We start from the raw sequence: 20,601 nt of genomic DNA, 5'->3' as shown, positions 1-20,601 counted from the left end.
TGAACAGTCTCCATGCGCTCCTCTCTCCATCATCACCCCCGGGGTAGTTTCTGCTCCCTCGGAATAAAAGCAACGACGCGATTGGATAGAGTGCCCGGCTCGTCGCTACTCCACATCCTCGTAATTATTTTGACGTCATGACGCTCGTCCAGCTCGTGACGCATTCCAGCTCTTCCTTCTGGGCGTCTTCCTCCCCTGGGCTGTTCCGGATGAGACGCCTCCCTCCCCCCGCCCCTCTGATCCTCTTATCAGCGAGTAAGCGGCCAAGATGGATGTTGTAAACCAGGTAAGGCTTTGATGGGGAAATCATCTATTTCATTATTGTTTCGTGTGGTAACGATTGTTTCATTTATTAATACTCGTTTCATTTTGTCGCCCGTTTTAATGGCGATATTTTATTCTAAATGTAGACATCGAATGCGTTTTGGAGTCCTTGGACTCGAAATGTGAATTTGGGAATTAATCTTTAAAATGCAGTTTTATAGGGACACGAAAGGGTCCAATCCAATGAGAGATTTCTCCACAGCTGATGCTGCAGTGTGTGTTTTAAAGTGGCCCGCTGAGTTTCCAGAGATTTCTGCAGCAATGACATTTAGCTACGGAAGGAGACGATGATACCTATTATCTCAGGGGATTCACCTAATTGATTTAGTTTGCCCACGTCTCAATTAGCCCGCTGTTGCCACGATAACAAACGACAACCTGATTAATTTCCAAGGCCCTCGCTGTATTCGTATAACCGCAGTAGGCCAAAGAGGAGCACAGGCTCCTGCATCTCTCTTTCGCTGGTCCCGAACAGCTCATCTCTCAGACTGCTGAATGGTTTGTGTCAAAGCCATCAAGTCTTCCCGGGGAGACGAGCGGATATCAGGCTGTCAGGCTCCTCTGAGCAGGAATTTTGTCAGTACCTGCGTCATCTGCTTAATATGGATGTTTGGCTTTGTGCAGAAACAATGAGGATAAAAGTGGCCCCGCAGCCTGTGAGAAAATCATCACTGCTGCTTATTCCGGTGCGGCCATTTATTGATGCACACGGGGACACACCGCCTTCTTTGCTTTGTCGCATTCACCTGCACGCCAGCCCCTCTTTTGCTTCGATCGTCAATTAAAAAACGGGATTTCCTCATAAATAAGTCAAAGAATTGCTGAGGAGTGTGCAGCACGGGAGCCGAGCGGCAGACCGCTAATCAGCTTTGTGTAATTGTAAAGCTGCAGGAGCAGCTCTGTGCCTCATTCTTACACATACAGATACACCACAGCCTTTGAAGTCTATACTACAAATTACTACACTACATCACCTCATAAGTCCACAAAGATGTGAGCTCTGGCAGGTGACTCACTGTATTCACTGCCAGATTGTTGCCGTAGTATAACAAACACCTGCAGGTGCCAGGAGCAGGCCAGGCTTGTGGGCAATGAGACTGAAGTAATGAGGTTTGTGTTTTTAATCAGCCTCATCGTGCCTGCTCGACTGAGAGGCACAGAGTTCATAAAACTAGAGTAAAGTCCAAAACGTGATGTTTTTAAAATTAAGTGCTTCTTTCTGCTGTTTTTGTCTTGACAGCTGGTGGCCCAAGGGCAGTTCACGATAATCAAACAACCTCTGGGATTTATAAAAGCTCTACAATGGGTAAGTTTTCTGTTGTTACACATTTATTGGTGGCAGTGATCATGATATACAGCACCAACGAGGGAATATTTTAATACAAATTGTAATAAAATCATATTACAAAAGAAGAAATCCTGAAGCTTTTCTATGGTTTTGTGTGATACATAATGCCTGCATGTCCCTTGATGCCATATTTGTGACCTTCTGTCACACAGAGGCCATAAAGCTGCATGGTACATTATGATGGCTATGCATGTCGAGTCTTGGGGAAAAGACTCAGAGGTCAGACGTTTTTTTAATTGTATTTTCTTTTATTATTGTTCCTGAAACATGAACCAAGCCACTTTAATGACTGAAATCACCAAAAGGAGTTCAATTGATACATCTCTGTAAGTTGAACTGTTTTCATGGTCATTTAGGCATTAACTATCTGCATTACTGAGTACCTCTTGCTACTGTTAGCCATAATTCAGTGAATTGTTTGGCAATATACTGATTAGGAGTGGAAGACTGCAACAAAACCAAGGCCTACATGGAGGTCTGACTTTTTTTTAAATGATTTCTCCTAAAACTTATCCTAAGGCCTCTTAATTACTGAATTGCACATGATTAAGTAATGCATTGAGACTCCAAATTGAAACTGTGGAGTCTCATGTTTCTTTATGGTTATGGTAATACTTGCCCCAGCAGCCCTGAGTGGGAGATACCAGCAGGTATTACATCACTCTGTAGTAACACTGTGTCAATTCACTGAGGAATATAATGACAATTTGTTAAATCCATCTCAGAGGATGTGCCCTCATGCTAGTGCAATTTAGTACCCATTTTTTATGTGCAGCCTGTTCCAACCAAGCTACTCATTCATTAATTCATCGATGCAGGGAGAAAACCCGAGGATTGCAAGGATTTGCCTTTATTTGTTTATGCTGGTGGAATATGGGACACCTCACACGCTGTGTTGTACTCACAAATAGCCAGACATCTTTTTAGATTTTCTTTGTAGTTCCATCAGGTGCTCAACCCTTCAAGTCAGCTTTTAGGCAGAAAATGTTGCATCATGGCAACAGTTTCCCTCTTAACTGGAAATGTTTTTAGCTCACACAGTCACAGACATTCTCTCGTTATGTGTTGTTTTTCACAGTGTTTGTCCTCCATCATCATCAGCAGCATAGTGAAGAGGCTGCAGGGTGGAGAGTGGTGCAGCTACATTGCATTTTTCGCTTTCTTTCTGTTTTCCTTTGTGTCCACAGCTGGGGGGCATTTCAGTGACGGAAACAGAGGCACTACTTATGGTTATGCTACTAACTGACCGTGGCCGCATCTGGTTTGCTGTCATAATTGTAGCAGACTGCGATCTCGAAAGTGACTAAAATATTCTCTGCAATAATAATCAGATTGACATGTTTGTAATATAATAATAATACAATAATTACTATAGTCATTTAAAAAAGCATGCTTTTCCTTTTGACATATATTAAGGTATCTAGAAGCAATAATTAAACCTTGGGTTGCTGATAGTCATAGCACCTATTCATCATTGCATTTATGAATATCCTGAACTGAAAACTTACTTCACTTGTATATTTGTTTCATTTAGGGTTTGTTTTGTTTTGGTCAATAACTTGACCAATCAGTTAGCAGTGATTGCAGATGCCACTTTTACAGCTGAAATGACCAAGTAATATTATTTATTGCCACAGTTATAATGTAGTAACTGATGGTTTTTAATTATTTTTATTAAGTTGATGTATCTCTGTAGGTCGAGCTGTTTTCATCATCACTTAGGGCAGTAACTACCTGCCTTAAGGAGTAAATCTTGCTACTGTTAGCCACAATTCACTGAATTATGTTGCAATATACTGATTAGAAGTGGAAGATTGCATTGCACACACTCTCTCTCTCTCTCTCTCTCTCTCTCTCTCTCACACACACACACACACACACACACACACACACACACACACACACACACACACACACACACCACTTTCCATTATCCTTACCACACCAATTCCTGCAACAACAACAAAAAATGCAAAGGAAGAAAATCAATAAATTAATGTTAGGGAACATTTAATGATTAAAAATATCACAACAGCACATCTAAAAATAGGACTTAGCTCACAAATGACCCAAAGGTTATGTAGCTCTAATGTTTCAATTCCTCCTACATAATGAAATGTCAGAATGCATTTTTGGGAGGGTGCAGGGCGTGCCCCTCCTTGGATGGGTGCAGTAATCCCTGGCCTGTCCTCTGCTCCTCAGCCTGAGAGCACAGCTAAAACAACCCAGATGAGAACGCGTGTGCCAGAGCAGTGCTGAAAGAGTTCCACATTGTAATGGGCTCTGCAGATATGCTCGAGAATAGTCAAAGCCGTGAGTGTGCTGCATGACTCTGAAGTCCTTCCCTGGAGCTGTGTGAGTGTGCCAGCACCTCATCACTGCCTCCCTGGGTCAGTGCGAGCCAACCACCAATCAGTAGCCCGCTCAGGAGGCCAAGGCCCATGAATAATCTGTCAGTGGGCCTGCGTGCCTCAGCGTCAGGGCTAGAGGAGGAGCTCTTGGATCTACTCCTCTTTGTGGATTAATATGGGCATGCCTAACCAGTAACACCGTGTTTTTTAGGAGAGGGGATAGAGGATCCACCCATGAGAAGTATTTTTCCAGATTCTAGTGGAGGTTTTGCTGGAAACAGAAATCAGGAAGATGTATATTTGTATAGCCGAACGAAACATTTTTTTGTGCTTTTATAGAGCACAGTTCATGCATCAATGAAATAGCAGCAGTTTACCAGCTGTGTACATATCAGTATTCCCATTTTTGAACTGGAGAGATGAGAGTAGTTAGAAATGGACAGTCCTGTATATGGGTTGAGGATTTGTGGTCATGCAGAAGCAAGTGAGCACTATTCTTGTTGCATGAGTGACATTAAAACAGCATACTGTATGTGTGACTAATGTGGATTTGCCCACCTCACCCCATCCTCTCTCTCTCCCTGTCTCTGGGGAATAGTGCTGACACAGCCTAGATTTGATGGATGTTAGAAGACATTGAGTTCCAGAATACAGCTGATGTAGAGCTGAACCCCAGGAACTGTTCTCAGCTGCTACATGAAGCCACTGCGATGTTGAATTTAATCTGTATTCAGATTTCTGCTCTGACTCATTCTCAGCAGGCTTATAAAGGCTGTGAGAACATGAAGTAACAGCCTTTTTCACTTTGGCATGGTCTCTAATGTGTAATAAAGGCTGTTGATTTTGTTGTAGCTCGGGGCGGGGGGGGGGGGGGGGGGGGGGGGGGGTTGGTGTGCAGACACTCTTGGTGGTTATTACTCCAGGGCCTCTGGTGGAGGCTTAGACAGCTTGTGTTTATTTTGCTTTTGGTGTGTATTTTTTCTACACATATATGGGTCAGTTTATAGATTGCATACTAAATGACAAGTTTTGACACGTTAAAGATGCCTTTGCTTTCGTTAGAACTAGGATAGTCCCAAAACTACAACATCTACATGCTCTGTTATTTACAATTGCTACTTCTATCCATGTCTGGATCAATAATTTCGGAGATGGAGGCAAACTAAGTCAGACAGGGAGTGTGAGAACAGCAGATCATTTGTGTCTGAGTGTGAAGAATTGTATATCTTCTGCTGACAACCATTCAGCATACCAGGAGGGGTAGAAACCAGCCTCTGCCTCCTCGCTGTGTGATGCTGCCAGCAGTGTTACCATGGCACCTAGCACTCAGTGTGCCACCATCTCTTTACTCAGTCTGGCTGTCCCGCTCCTTCCTCTCCACAACGCCTCCCTCTACTCATTTATCACCATAAAAGTGCAGTGCTTAATTGTCCAAAGGCGCCTTCCATTTAGATTCTATTTGCTGACCACAGATTTTTATCCAAGCTCTAAAATGATCACAGGAATGTTTCCACAAAAAGTTTACAGTCCTGGGAGACAAGAAACTGACTATCCCCTGACTTTTCCTTCAGTGCTGGTACTTTGCTTTATATATATTGATGGGAATGCAATCTGCATTATTTCTAATGGCCAGCAGGGGACGACTCCTGTCATTGTGGAAAGAAGACCAGTTATATGGAAGGGTTTAATGTGTGTCCATAAGGCATAAACAGCAGCTCCAGTTCAATAACTGGAATTAACCGAGCTGAGGCAGACAAGTACAGGCCCAGGTATCTCAAAGCAGCCACATCCCTAACTTTAAACTTTAATAAAATCATAATAGACTAACCATGTGACATAGGCTGGACAGTGAAGGATCACGTGAAAAAGGCCATAGTCATAGGCCTAGAGACAGTGATGATCTGGCAACCACAGAATGTAAGAGAATAATGTGTAATCCCCAACCAGTTGCTGAGTGGTTTGGTTAACATCAATGTCTGTGAAATCGATTACTAAAGCCCAGCCACACAGGCCTATAGACCAGTCAGTGACACCCCTGTTAAAAATGTGTATTCCTCCACCTGTGTATGTATATCTATGTAAGCATCACTACATACACAGGAGAACGTAAGGCATCAACTAACACTTAATAAGAGGTTGATGGTAATTTATGCAGTTCCTTTGGTTGCTTGCAGATTACAGTGGTCGCCTGGGTTTGCATGGAGTTAACCAACTTGTCTGCAAACACTCACCAGCTACTCTTCAAGCAGTAGTGAAACTGTTAGAAGGGCAACATAAACCAGAAATGGATAACATTTGGCTTCAAACTAAGGTAGACTTTTTGAAGGGTCAGCAGGCTGGCTGCGGTAATGAGGCACAACCTTTGCACACTACACGCAACAGTGGCAATCTGCTAAGGATCAAGTAACTGGTGGAGCACCATTAAACCTCTTTATAACTTATTTCAGCTAGCAACTGCTAGCAATTTGTGGGAACCACTCGCCAACCAGTTGGAGAATATGTATTTTTCACTCCCAACTGTTAGCTGTCTCATAGGCGATTTTCTGGCCTTACCTTCACCTGTGTGTGTAACGATGCTTTGATCATCAAGATCTGTTATCAGATCAAAATTCATAAGTTGTTCGCCATCATGTGAGAAACATATAGCATATAGCACTACAACAGGGGTTTCAAACATTAGGCCCATAACCCAGCAATTCACTTTTGATCAGCGTACTCTCAAATCCAGTCCGTGCAAAACCAGTGATGATCTGATAACAGGCATGCCAAAATTTACATAAAAACTGTCCGACAGCACGTCTGCACTGGCTGTTTTGAAAGATCTTGGTGATCAAAGCAACATTAGCAACAGGCGAATTTAAGGCATCAACTAACACATAACACTTTATGCTGACTGTATGGAAGCAGAGCATTTAAAAAGTGGTATTACCCATTGCTGATACTTCAAAAAGTATTTTTCAGGATCCACCTGGAAACATCTCATTGTGCTATCAATATCAAGCTGTTACCTAAATAAATATTAGTCTCTGCTCTGTTGCCAAGAAAGAAATAAAAAGCACCTAAGACTCTTATCATGAGTACTGTATGAGCACCTTCCTGACTTTAATAATCTGCTATGCTTTGTTGTTTTTAAGGACTCTGTAAAAAACAAACAAACTATGAATTCTTGCATATGTTAATATACTGTATTAATATTTAGCTACATCATCATGTTGCACCACATCAAAATCGGGCTCGTTACATATTTTATGTTTAAAGGTGTGTTTTCATTTGATCTGTAAGAACAACACACAGCTGAGGCACCAAATAGTCTCCATACTGAGCTCACTCAAGAAATTTTAACCTCTAATTGTTTTGAAAATAATGAACAGTTAATAGTAACAGCATGGGTGGTACACATTTATAGCATAACACTGCAGGCTGTGTTAAGGATTGTGCTTACACTGCAGTTACTGCCCAGGTTGTAGATATTGATTAATTGCACAGTTACTTCAGCATTTGATTCTGTTATGCTGTTGGTTTGGAGTTTAAACAAATATAACACCCCTATTTATTATTGATATAAATGGTGATTTGCTCAGTGTTAAGGATTAATTGCTTGCCCATGAAGAACATAACACGGATGGACAGATTTTCTCACTTTTAGGGTGCATTTAGATCTCTCAAACATTCTGGGTTAGATCTGGTCAATTTCCAAAGCTCCAACTGGATTTTTGCACCAGAGCTACACTGCAGATGGCAAATGGTTTTTTTTTTTCTTTGCTTTAAATTTAATAGAGAGAGAGAAAGAGAGATGACTGTGTTGCTTACGAGTGCTCTTGTCTCTCCTTTCACACATAATGCCGCCTCTTTCACATCTACAGTCATTTGCATCGATTATTAAAACCTGTTAATAAGCCTTTGGGCTTTGGCAGAGGACACTTTAAACTTAAACACAGCCCTAAAGGAACAGGGAAGAACAAAATTAAAACAATAGGGCTCAATTTAGTCACTCACTCTGTGCAAATCCAACAAACGAGCCTCCGTACTCACATTAGCTGAAAGATTACTGTAATTAGTTTAGTGTGTTTATGCCTTCTGCACGTAGGTCATACTATGAGGCTAGAGGAAGTGACGTGAGCTGGTGTGTGTGCATATGCACTCACGTGTGGGGGTGTGCCAGTGTGTGTATGTATGCATGTGTTGTGACTGACTGTACAGTAGCTGGAAGCTGAGTATTTGGTAACAGATGGTGGAGCACCTCCGTCAGATTAATAGCTGGATATTCTATCCAATCGGCTCTGGTCTGCAGAGTAGGGAGGGTGTGGTAAAAATAGTCCGACTTGTCTAATCTGCTGTTTGTGTGTGTGTGAAGAGCGAGAGGCTGCAAGTTTATCTCCACTCATATTTGTCTGTGCTGTTTATGTGACTGCAGGTAAGAGGTGAAAAATAAGACTGAGCTAAGTGCACCTACAGTAATAATGAGGCACCCTGTAAACGAATGCACAATCACACATGCACACACATAAACAACAGTACAAAACCAATTTAAATGTACCGTGGGCAACAGGTGCAGTCAGTGCTCTGTAACCTGCTGATAATGCTGTATTTATTTGCACTCTGTGGGAATTTATTAGCACCTCGCTCTGATTGGTTGATCTTGATAAGTCTGCTTGAAACTGCAAAGGTTGGGAAGCATAGTCATGGTTGTCTAGAATGTGTCAATGATCACATGGATGGGGTTTTAAATTCAGTACATATTTTATTAAGGCATGCATGTATTTATTTTTATTCATTCATTGTAATCATGCAAACAAGTAAACAAATAAACAACAAGAAAACTCCTAACACAAAAAATTCTGCTCCTCATATGTAACATAAAGAAGTCCACATTCTCAAAGAAACAAACATGGTTGTCCAACTTTATCCTCTAATATGTATTTTATACTTTGTGGGGAAGCCAGAATTCAAACAATGTTTGTTCCTTTTTAGTGTAACTCTTACCTTCTGGATACAAATCAAGTAATTTGGCGTATTCCTGCTCCTTCTCCCACAGATCTTTGCAATCTTCGCTTTCTCGACATGTGGAAGTTACTCTGGCATGTTCAAGATGAGTGTGGAGTGCAGCAACCGCTCGGAAAGTGATCTAGGCGTAGAAGTAGAGTTTGAATATCCATTCAGGTATGGATTATATCATCACATAACTGAACTTTTAACATTTAATTGAACTTACAGTTTGACAGCCTTCTACATTAGATTAAGTTTAACAGCATTCATAAATAAATAAATATGTCCTTTTGGGGGGGCAATTTTTGTCACGAAAGACTTATTTTTATTTTAGATATGCTTGTTGTTCTGTAGCAAAGAAGCTCAGAGAAGTTTACTATTTTAGAAGCTCTAGCTAACTGAACAAATTCTGCTTGTTGCAGTAATAAACTGTACATAAAGAAAAGTATGCAGTTTCTGCTTTTGAAAAATAAACCTAATGTGGAAGTCCCTTAAATCTGCCTTCTGTGTAATGGCCAGCAGGAGAAGACTCCTCTGGTTGCATAAAAGTCTCTGAGAATTCAATTCACCCAGTTTTGAATAAATTAAAATTCAGCTACAGCATGTTTCAGATTTACAACTTTAGAATCATCTGCTGTATTTTTGCAGCTCTTACACCTTCTCATCTGTGTCTATCCCTTTTTTGTGTTCCTGCCCCCAGGCTCCATCAGGTTTACTTTGATGCACCCACTTGTAAGGGAGGAGACAAGGAGCGTCTGTTCCTGGTCGGGGACTACTCCTCTTCAGCCGAGTTCTTCGTCACCATTGGTGTCTTTTCCTTCCTCTACTCTATGGCAGCGCTCGCTGTATACTGTTTCATCTTAGAGAAGTACCGTGAAAACAATAAAGGGGCCCAGATTGTGAGTTTGTTACCTTGAAGCACATAAAAAGTACATCTTGTCTTAAATGTAATACTTCTCAATTAATGATAGGAAAAAACAATAACCTTGTGTTGCTGATTTCCAGGATTTTGTTGTGACGGCGGTATTTGCCTTCATGTGGCTGGTATCTTCTTGTGCTTGGGCTAAAGGCCTCTCAGATGTGAAAACAGCCACTGATCCAGAGCGGGTCATCACTCTCATCCAAGCCTGTGAAGAACGAGAAAATAAGTGCCGTGAGATCCATGACCCCAAGGTCTCCGGCCTCAACACCTCTGTGGTAGGCTTAAAATGCTTCTGTTAGCGACACAATGTAAAGAGATGATACTAGAATAACGATAAGAACAAACGTTTGTCTCTTTTTTCCTCCACAGGCTTTTGGTTTCATCAACCTTATCCTGTGGATTGGAAACCTCTGGTTTGTCTTCAAAGAGACCGGTTGGAAGGCCGCTTTTGCTGGAACGTATGTCCCATCACAGGAGAAGCAGCCCGCCCCAGATTCCTATGCCCAGGAAGGCTACGGACAGCAGGACCCCTATGCCGGCTCCCAGGGAGGTTACCAGCCCGATTACGGCCAGCAGGGAGGCTACAATGAGGATGGAGGTTATAACCAGGGCTATGACCAGCAGCCTACCTCTTACTCTAATCAGATGTGAGCCTGTCCTGAAACACTACAGCTGCAGAATGGTGAGTGCAAATATGAGTAGAAAATCTGTCCAGTTTTTCTACTCACATTTTTTTTCTACTCGTGTTGTTAGAATGACATAGATATCCATTATTCAATGTGATATTATATTTTAAGCACAAATAAAGGGTTGAATGCACAAATGCTTTCTATGGTCCACTTTTTGAGTCTTTTTTCACATTGCCTCTTGGCTAAAATGACAAGTACTATGAAAATGACATGGAGAAGTTTCCTGGAGCGCATTAGATTTCATCAGTAATGTTAAGATTTTCTGAAATCCAGCATGCAACTGCTTCAGAGAGCGACCTTAAACTTGTATTTTCTCTAATGGTTACAAAACAAACGTTATGAGAGAATGATCCAACACTTCCTTCATCTATGACCTCAGAAAAACACACATCCTGGTATATTTATGGTTTTCAAGTCTTACAACACAATGTTTATTTTGTAAATGACTGTCATAGTTTGAGTAAAACAGAAAGTAAATCAGGGTGTGCTTTAGGGTGTGGGCTTACTGTGAGTGCCCAATGTACTCAGTCTCTCTGGGAGGGGGGGGGGGGGGGTGCAAGATGGTGGCAGTCAAACTGCTTGAGGCAAGATTTCAAAACAAGAATCTACAAATCTATGGGTGGCATCACAGTGAATAAATCCATAAATCCATCTTTTATAGATCACACTTATTTTTTGGAAAACATAAAAGTGCTTAAAATAAAAAGTTATGCTGGCTTATTAATAACTAAAGTAAAATAAAACAATTTAATTAAATTCAGTTTTATTTACGCAGCACCAAATCACAACAACAGACCCTACAATAATGAGCAAATTCATGGGCGACAGTTGGAAGAAAAAACTCCCTTTTAACAGGAAGAAACCTCTGGCAGAACCAGGCTCAGGGAGGGGCGGCCATCTGCCACTACCGGGTGGGCCAAGAGAAGTAAGACAGGACAAAAGACATGCTGTGGAGGAGAGACAGAGATTAATAACACATATGATTCAATGCAGAAAGGTGTATAAACATGTAGAGAGTGAGAAAAATGACTAAGGAAGAAATACTCCATGCATCATGGGAGTCCCCCAGCAGGCTACACCTATTGCAGCATAACTAAGGGAGGATTCAGGATCACCTGATCCAGCCCTAACTATATGCTTTAGCTCAAAGGAAAGTTTTAAGCCTAATCTTAAAAGTAGAGACAGTGTCCATCTCCCGAATCCAAACTGAAAGCTGGTTCCACAGAGGAGGGGCCTGAAAGTTGAAGGCTCTGTCTCCCATTTTACTTTTAAATACTCTAGAAACAACAAGTAAGTCTGTAGTCAGTTTATATGTATCTGTTTACAATGTATCCACTTGTAATAGCCTAATAACCTGAGAAAGGTGAAGTTTGAAGATGTCCTCTTTTTTGTATTTTCGTCATCTGCTCGATATCTTATGCAGCAGGTGATAAAAAGAAAAGTTTGAACTTTCATTGTTAATTAAATAGTTAGTTAGCTACAGCACAAACAGAAGTATTCTTACCCTCTCAACTCCATTTTGAAAGGAGAAAACAAAAACATCCACAACTAATGTTCTCACAGGCTTCAAAGAGATCAGGCCTATTGTGACTCCAAGGTAAAATCTGGAGGATGAAGGTCAAGGCTTTATAATTAAGAGTATGCCAGATTCAGTCGGTATCTTTCGACATTTACTGAAACAGCATTATTGTTAATGTTCAGTAGTGAAGGTTGCAGGAGAAAGATCTAGTCATTCGATAAGGACCAATTGTGTACAAACATCTGACTTGCAAAGGAGCTTTTGAGCCAGCTACAGTACATACATTTACCAGCTCTCTTTGGCCTTTGAGTTCCACTACCCTCCAGAGGTCTTATAACTATGGTGAGAGAGCTTTTTGCTCCAAGGCTGTAGACTACACTGACAGCTAAAACTGCACTTAGTATTAAAAGATGTGAAATGTCTGCCACACAGAGCACTTAGAAACGTGGTTTAGAGTACTCAGAAGCCATTGCCTTGTATTCTTGGATTTAAAACCTGCACTTTGGCTCATCTTCTTCAATGATTTGTTTTCCCTGTTTGGTCAAAAATGTTTTAAAGTCCCAAAAATATACTCATCAATGTACTCAAACAATCGCAAAATAATTTGCTTAAATTTGAGCAGCAAGTTCAGCAGGTAAACAAGAATGTCACTTTTGCTATTGACCAATCAAATTTCAGCAAATAGAGAAAGTTACTCCACAGTTAAAAAGGATGTAACCTCAATATATTTTAGACAGATTTTCTGGCTCTTTGATTTGCAAACCGAATGCTATACTTAGATCAAAAGAGCAAAGTATTGTTTCATATCAATCATACTATATTTTTCATTAAGTCAATATCCATCCATTCATTTTCTTAACTACTTCATAACATTAGAGGTAGAGTCCACAGGACATGTCACCAGTTTAGCACAGAAAGTGAATTTCCTTTAACCACACATTCATTTTCTTAACTACCTTTCACCTATCTATGCATTCCTCGTGTATGTTAAGACGCCAGAGTACCCAGAGGGAACCCACAAAAGCACAGGAAGAACACAGGACACTACTCTGCCAGCTGATTTCTTTTATCCATCCATTCGCATCCACTTATCCTTTTCAGGGCCACGGGGGGTGCTGGAGCCTATCCCAGCTGTCATAGGGCGAGAGGCGGGGTACACCCTGGACAGGTCGCCAGGCTAACACATAGAGACACAGACGAACATTCACTCTCACATACATGTATTCATTCCCATAGGCAATTTAGATTAATCAATTAACCTATCCCCACTAACTGCATGTCTTTGGACTGTTAGTGGGGGATAGGTTAATTGATTAAACATGGGGGAATACATGCAACCTCCACACAGAAATGATGGAATTGAACTCAGGACCTTCTTGCTGTGCGGCAACAGTGCTAACTACCGTGCCACCGTTCTGCCCTAATTTATTTGAATTAATTATAATTCAGCTGAAAAAAATTAATTAAATAACAGATACATGTGAAGTAAAAAGAAAAAAGTGCCACAACCTTGCAGAGGATGGATTTAGACTTTTACAGAGAGGCAAAGGTAAAGGAAAGTGGAGGCGTAAAAACAACAGCTACTGCATTCACACACATATGAACTTGAGTGGCTTCCCACTCTTAATCCATATGGTTTACTATGATGGTGGCCCACGCTGTGTAGCTATAACAGCTTCAATTCTTCTGGGAAAGCTTTCCACGAGGTTTAGGAGTGTGTTTATGGGAAGTTTTGATCATTTTTCTAGAAATACATTTGTGATGTCAGACACTACGTCGAATGAGAAGGCCTGGCTCGCATTCTCTGCTCTAATTCATCCCAAAGGTGTTTTATGAGGCCGAGATTAGGACTCTGTGCAGGCCAGTCAAGTTCTTTCACACCAAACCCGATCATCCATGTCTTTATGGACCTTGCTTTGTGCACTTGTGCAGTCAGACAAGTAGCATTCTCCTGGCAACCACCAAACCCAGACGCGTCCATTTGATTACCCCACAGAGAAGCGTGAGAAGTCACCGCAGACAACACGTCTCCACTGCTCTAGAGTCTAGTGGCAGCATTTTTTACATGGCTACATCCGATGTTTTGCATTGCACTCGGTGATGTAAGGCTTGGATGCAGCTGCTCAGCCAGGGAAACTGATTCCATGAAGCTCTCTATACACTGTTCTGATGGTTACATGAAGTTTGGAGGTCTGTAGCTCTGCAGAAAGTTAGCGACCTCTTCACAATATGCGCCTCAGCAGCCATTGAGCCCACTTTGTGATTTTACGTGGCCTACCACTTTGTGCCTGAGTTACTGTTACTGTTGTTCCAAATTGTTTTTTTTTTTGTTATAATCCCACTAACAATATATACCAGATGCTCTTCTTGACACAACCCCAAAGGGATTTGTGTCTCCTCCTGGAATTGAACTGGAAGGCTGCCACACAGCATCACTACAAAATAGAAAGATGCACAGTGAGTTCATAAAGACGATCTTGGTTTATTTATTCATAGAAGCAAAAAAACATGATTTCAATTTGAGTAATTGCCCAGCTCCTTATCCTATAGTGAAATATACATCACATCATACTGTCATTTCTTGGTGTTACTGTGAATAAATAGTATCATTGTAAGCGTTTAAAAAGCCATGATTTGTTGAGTTAGTTGTATGTATGTGTAATTTATCCAATGATGTGTTTGCTGTTTATTTAACATTTTCTTTCCCTCTCGTCTTTGCTTGTCTCCTTTGCCCAGGTTGACCTTGTGATTTTGGAGTGTGGCTCTCCATCGACCACCACTTTCATTTCCACACTCCTCTGTTTGTCTGTTTGTGTATCTGTGAGTTGACAGGCGGAGGGAGGGAGGCCTGGAGGGGAGACACCAGTGGGGCTGGGGGAGGAGATCATCACTGTGGGTCGGGGTGGGAAGGAAAAAAAAGAGGGAAAATGGATCTTTGCTGTAACATGATGTTTATTCTCGTGATGTATTTACTGTAGAAGACAACAGAGGATTGTCTGTTTGGTTATACGAGAAAAACTTGAATACAAATACCAAAACATTCGTTGATGAACATTTATGAGAAATCTTGTAATGGAAAAGACATTTACGGAAAAAGAAAAAAAAAACACATTGTAGTAACATTTAACTTGGGAGAATGTATTTGTCTGTGCTGTGTAAATATCAACATACTGATATATATGATTATATGTACACAGTTGAATAATTGTGCACTCCATATTAGTTGTTATACAACAAATGTTGAGCACAGAGTTATTCAATTGCATTTACTTTGGTTCTGTTTAGGAGCTCACATAGTTTAGCCTTTGCCCTTAAGTTTCCATGAACTATTAATACCAACATCATCTTCTTATTTTCTCATCTCAGAATCTGGGCATTTTTTTATGTTCGCATTATGACTTTTTTTCTAATGTATTTGATCAGCATTATAGGCAAGATTTAAGAATTAGGGTTGATGTGATGGTAAATATTGAAAGCAAATACACACATATATATGAAATGAGCTAAGAAAGTGAGACGTAGTGAGATGTGAACAGCAGTGGTAACAGTGAGTTGCTTCAACTTTATGTCCATTAAAATATATTTTTCCCATCAAATGTCACCGTCAAGAGAGGATGAATTCTTGTGACGCTCTGAATATTTTAAATCCTGACATCTAAAATAAAAAGTGCATAGGGAGAAGAAAATGGCAATTGTGGCAGTGAGCAGCTGCCTTAGCAACGTGTGTGTGTTTATTCGTTGGTTTTATGTAAGGGCATCAAACTCATTTTGTCAATGAACCACATCCTGTTTTCATTCGCCTTTTATGTGGTCCTGAAAGTTGTAAGACAGAGTTATATAGTTTTTTAAATGGTGTTTCTATCACACTGTAATCAGTGGCATACATACATTAACATTAACTGTAGAGAAATGAGAATAAAGTGTATAAAATTTTAAAGACCTCGCTCATGCCATGGAATAACCATGTAATATTATGAAGCATTTTAAACAATATGTCTTCATATATAATCCGTCTGCATCTTCAGTCGTTCTTAAGCTCTTCTCTTTCTGGTGGCGAACCAGTTTACTGCATGCATCCTACTTCCTATATCTCAAAGCATCCTTAAACATATTCCAGAGGCTGAGGCTCACGGCTGCAGGAAAGCATTAGGCTACACAGTAAATGTCGTGGTACGTTCAATCCATCGTAGAGGTTACTGCACACGACACAAACTGAACAGCAGCTCTGCTATATTCTACTCAAAGCACAAAGTAAGTGTTGCAATAATTATTTATTTCCAGATATCAACACACTTTTTGATTGCCAGTCCTCCGACTGGACATTCTAGATCGTCTTTGCCGAATGGTATCAGAATCAGAATCAGAATGGGTTTATTGCCAGATGTTGAGGTTTACAACATTAGGAATTGGTAGGAGATGCGTCTCGATTGGTAGTTTTGCTTCCACCAGCTTCGTCACAATAAATTGTTCATCTTCAGTATACTGGTCCATTGTACAGCCTCGTATTCATCCAGATGTTTTTTTGTTTTGTTTTTTGAAAAAAAGTGAACACAAATACATAGATAAATATATAAATTCAGGGTTCTTTGATTCAGGCAGTGTAGAAGCACCTTGCTTTATCTCCTCCTCTAGTCTCCCACCTCGGTTGTTTCCCTCTTTCTTTCTCTTTCACTGTAGCTCTTATAAATATGCTGAAATGAAATATACTCTGTTGTTAGTGGTGAATGATGTCTTGTGATACTCTCTAAGCCTTTGGATAGTGCTGTGTTTATTGTGTATGATGTATTCCTATTAGTATTTATGATAATGATAAGTCAGAGAAAAAACAAAATAACCGAGACGCTCCAGAATTCTGCTGTATTCTTATTATATGGGATCCATGTGAAACGAAATGAAATAAAATTGAAATTATTCTGTTGAAGGTTAAAAGGTGTTTTTCTGTTCATATGTGGTTTGTGTGCTTTCAAATTGTTAATATAATTTACATGAGAACATAAAAAGTGACATGCCACTGAAAATGTTCTGAAGTTTCAAGATGGACAAACAGAGAAAGCTTGATCTATTTTAACGCCTGTACAGTTTCATATGGCTTCTAAAATGCTAATCATGCTCAGGTAGATGGCTCTATAGATGGCATATGTTTCTTGAAATAGGCCTACATTAAGCACAGTCATACTAACCTGGAAACTTGCACAAATTAGAAAGGCTGAAGTCTGAATACCAGGAGTATAATACAAAATGCAGTGTACAAATGACAGAAGTGAAAACTGATCTTTAAGTTCATTTTTTTTTTATTTCCTTTTATTGTTTGGCGATGATGTAAGTGTAAACTACAGGTAATCTTTTGAATTTTGTACAAAACACAGCATTTTTTTAACTACATGATAAAAGCATAAAGGAATACAATTACACGTTAAAACTCAAAGTAACACTCCCCTTGTTTACGGTAACCTCTGCACACACAGAGATAAAAGCATCTTGCATTGGCGCACAGATCTTATCAGCTTGCCTGTGGTCATAACAAAAAAAAATGTTAAACTTCTTCCTTTCCGTTTAAAACGACTCATGCCTTATGCAGTCTTCAAAGATATCATTAGCTTGTGAAATATTTTAGGGTGTTGAAAGTATAGAGGCTATACAGTGTTTGTGAGTGCTGGAAAGCATATTTTTATATTCCAGCTGAAATGTACAGAAGATAAACTTTCTGTGAGAAAGCTAGCAAGCATTTTAAGCATTTGAGGGCTTTTTATGTCATGGTTACCTTTGAAAATTAAAGCTAATTTAGGTATACTTTTCAAAATATTCAGGATGACAGAAAAAGTGAGCAGTGCTGGAATTCAACAGACAAAAACTTTTCTTTACCTTTAAGAGCTAACGTTGTTTGCAACTTTTCAGATAAGTAAAAGAAATGTCCAAAATAGCATTTTCATCCCTTTTGCCCCCATATCATAATTTGAGACAACATCCTACATTAATACTGAAAGTAAACAGTTCGACACTTCTTTTCTTTATCTGGTGTATTCATAAAGAAAGAAGGGGACGTATAATCATCTAGGTAATGTCCAAAGAGTTCGATTTGGGGTGGGAGTATGATCGACTCACAGTGACACCCCTCAACAAATGACTTAAATTCCCACTGCCCACTGGATAAGAACATGGACAGGTATTGTAGTGGTGGAAGTAACTTGGAGTGGAGTGTTTTACTGAAGTGTTTAATTTTACTCTATTTTGTTGCTTTTTAATAGTGCAACATACTCTGAATGCAAATATTGTACTTTATGCCACACACTATATATTTTGATAATGTTGCACAGTAATAAAAATCATCTCCAGGTGCAACTTAAATACTTCCTTTTTGTTGCTCCTTTATTTCCTAATGGATCACTACTTTCCACTTTCCACTAACCACAAAACAAGTTTTCCCATTTCTCATAATACCATCTGCATCATATGGAAGCCCGTTTCCGCCACTAAATAAAAACAAAACAGCTAGTATCCATAACTCGAAATTTCGAGAAATATAACTCAAAATTTCGAGTTACTTTTCTCAAAATTTCGAGTTAGCTCTGCCAATCCAAAATATACGTGAATGAGGTCGCTTTCTTGTTACCCGGAAGCATATGGCGCAGAGGAACGCGCATTCAAAAACGGATCCCAACAAATTGGCGCTTGCTAGATTTCTACAAGGCGTTCAACTCCTTAGAGCATGAGTTTATTTTTACTGCTTTAAATAAATTTGGGTTTGGTCAGTCCTTCTGTAATGCCGTTCGGACACTGTATTCCAATAGTAACAGCTCCATAAAGCTTGCCACTGGTACTTCCCCAAGATTCTCTCTAAAGCGTGGAGTGAGGCAGGGTTGCCCCCTATCCGTATATTTATTCCTTCTTTCTGTGCAACTCCTTAATTCGCACATTGAACTCAGTTCTTTAAAAGGCCTGGTCATTGCTAACAGAGAAATACTCATAAGTCAGCTGCCAGACGATACAGCTCTCTTCCTCAGAGACGCCTCGCAAGTTTCAGTGGTCATTAACAATATACAGCCATTCTCTAAAGCCTCCGGACTTTCACTCAACCTGCATAAATGTGAACTTTTACCAGTTAAAAGTTGTTTAGCAACTTCAATTCATGGAATACCTGTAAGAAGCTCTGTAAAATACCTTGGAATTCAAATAATAAAAAATGAGCAATCCAGATGCTCCACAAACTTCATTCCTATTATAGATAAATCCCAAAAAATCTTTAATCATTGGCTACAGCGAGACCTGTCATTGAAGGGTAGAGTTCTGCTATCGAAGGCTGAAGGTATCTCCCGTCTAACCTATGCTGCCCAGTCACTACATGTTGATAATACAACCTGTAAGTCAATTAACAAATTATTATATAATTTTTTATGGAAAAATAAAACTCACTACTTGCGTAAATCAGTAGCTTTAAATTCATATGATAAAGGAGGTAAAAATTTTATTGATTTCGGTGCTCTTAACAACACCTTTAAAATAAACTGGATTAAAAAGTATTTAAAAAATCCCACTTCTATCTGGAACTTTATCTCACATCATGTGTTCTCTAATTTAGGCGGCCTTAACTTCCTACTGCTCTGCAATTACAGTATTCCAAAAATACCACTGAAACTTTCTCACTTTCATCAACAAATTCTTTTGGCATGGGCCCTGATTTACAAACACAATTTCTCTCCACAAAACTGTTTTATTTGGAATAACTGCAATATTATTTATAAAAATAAAACTCTTTTTTAAAATAACTGGTTTAATAATGGAATAATCTTGGTTAGTCAGTTATATAGAGAAGATGGACTCTTTTATAATTACTCTGAGTTCCTCAGGAGATACAATGTACCGATAACGCCTAAAGAATTCTCAATAGTGTTCGATGCCATCCCATCTGGTCTGTCCATGTTACACAGATGCTCCCACAGTGCTCCACTACAGGTCACTCCCCCGGATGTGTTACATTCTTCTCTTGGCAATGTTTGCTTTTCCTCTCATAAGTCTATAAATACCAAAATAAGATCTCTCTTTCAGGATGCAATGGTCTCTGTTCCATCAGCCATATTTTATTGGGCCAATTTTGTAACAGATATTGAATGGAAAAAAGTTTGGACTTTACAAAGGTTTTTCTTGACAAACAAAATTAAAGAGATTTCCTTTAAGTTGATTCATAGGTTTTACCCTACCAAACAATATTTGTCCAAATTTATGGCTGAAATAAATGTAAATTGTACTTTCTGTCAAGAGCAACCTGAAACAGTTTCTCATCTGTTTTGGTCATGTAAATTTACGTGTAAATTCTGGAAGGATTTCCACAAGTTTATTGCTGACTTTGTTCTCCCTAATCTTCGACTATACTATAAGGATGTTATCTTTGGCTATTATAATTTTAAAGACAAGGACAATGATGCTTTCTTCTTTATAAATTTGGTTTTATTTTTGGCAAAATTTCA

The 20,601-nt window shown here is 39.7% G+C and overlaps 1 protein-coding gene across 1 annotated transcript; it reads left to right on the top strand.

Annotated features, from left to right (window-relative positions):
* The first annotated feature begins 202 nt into the window (after positions 1 to 202).
* sypb (synaptophysin b) lies at positions 203 to 17,060 on the top strand. The gene is made up of 7 exons (XM_082518270.1): positions 203 to 286; positions 1,565 to 1,630; positions 9,059 to 9,183; positions 9,710 to 9,908; positions 10,015 to 10,206; positions 10,301 to 10,613; positions 14,876 to 17,060. The coding sequence occupies exons 1-6, from the start codon at positions 269 to 271 to the stop codon at positions 10,580 to 10,582; spliced, it is 882 nt and encodes a 293-aa protein (XP_082374396.1). The 5' UTR covers positions 203 to 268; the 3' UTR covers positions 10,583 to 10,613; positions 14,876 to 17,060.
* The last annotated feature ends 3,541 nt before the right edge of the window (positions 17,061 to 20,601 follow it).

Source organism: Aulonocara stuartgranti (assembly GCF_965226115.1).
Source record: "Aulonocara stuartgranti genome assembly, chromosome: 20".
Taxonomy (NCBI): domain Eukaryota; kingdom Metazoa; phylum Chordata; class Actinopteri; order Cichliformes; family Cichlidae; genus Aulonocara; species Aulonocara stuartgranti.
The sequence above is the reverse complement of the archived record's forward strand: the minus strand, read 5'-3'. Positions and strand labels throughout refer to the sequence as shown.

What these genes read in the sequence shown, in the direction of transcription:
- sypb (XM_082518270.1), top strand. An exon ending in TTATAAAAGCTCTACAATGG is followed by an intron (nt 1,631 to 9,058) that starts GTAAGTTTTCTG and finishes CTTCTCCCACAG; the next exon opens with ATCTTTGCAATCTTCGCTTT. An exon ending in GAGTTTGAATATCCATTCAG is followed by an intron (nt 9,184 to 9,709) that starts GTATGGATTATA and finishes TCCTGCCCCCAG; the next exon opens with GCTCCATCAGGTTTACTTTG.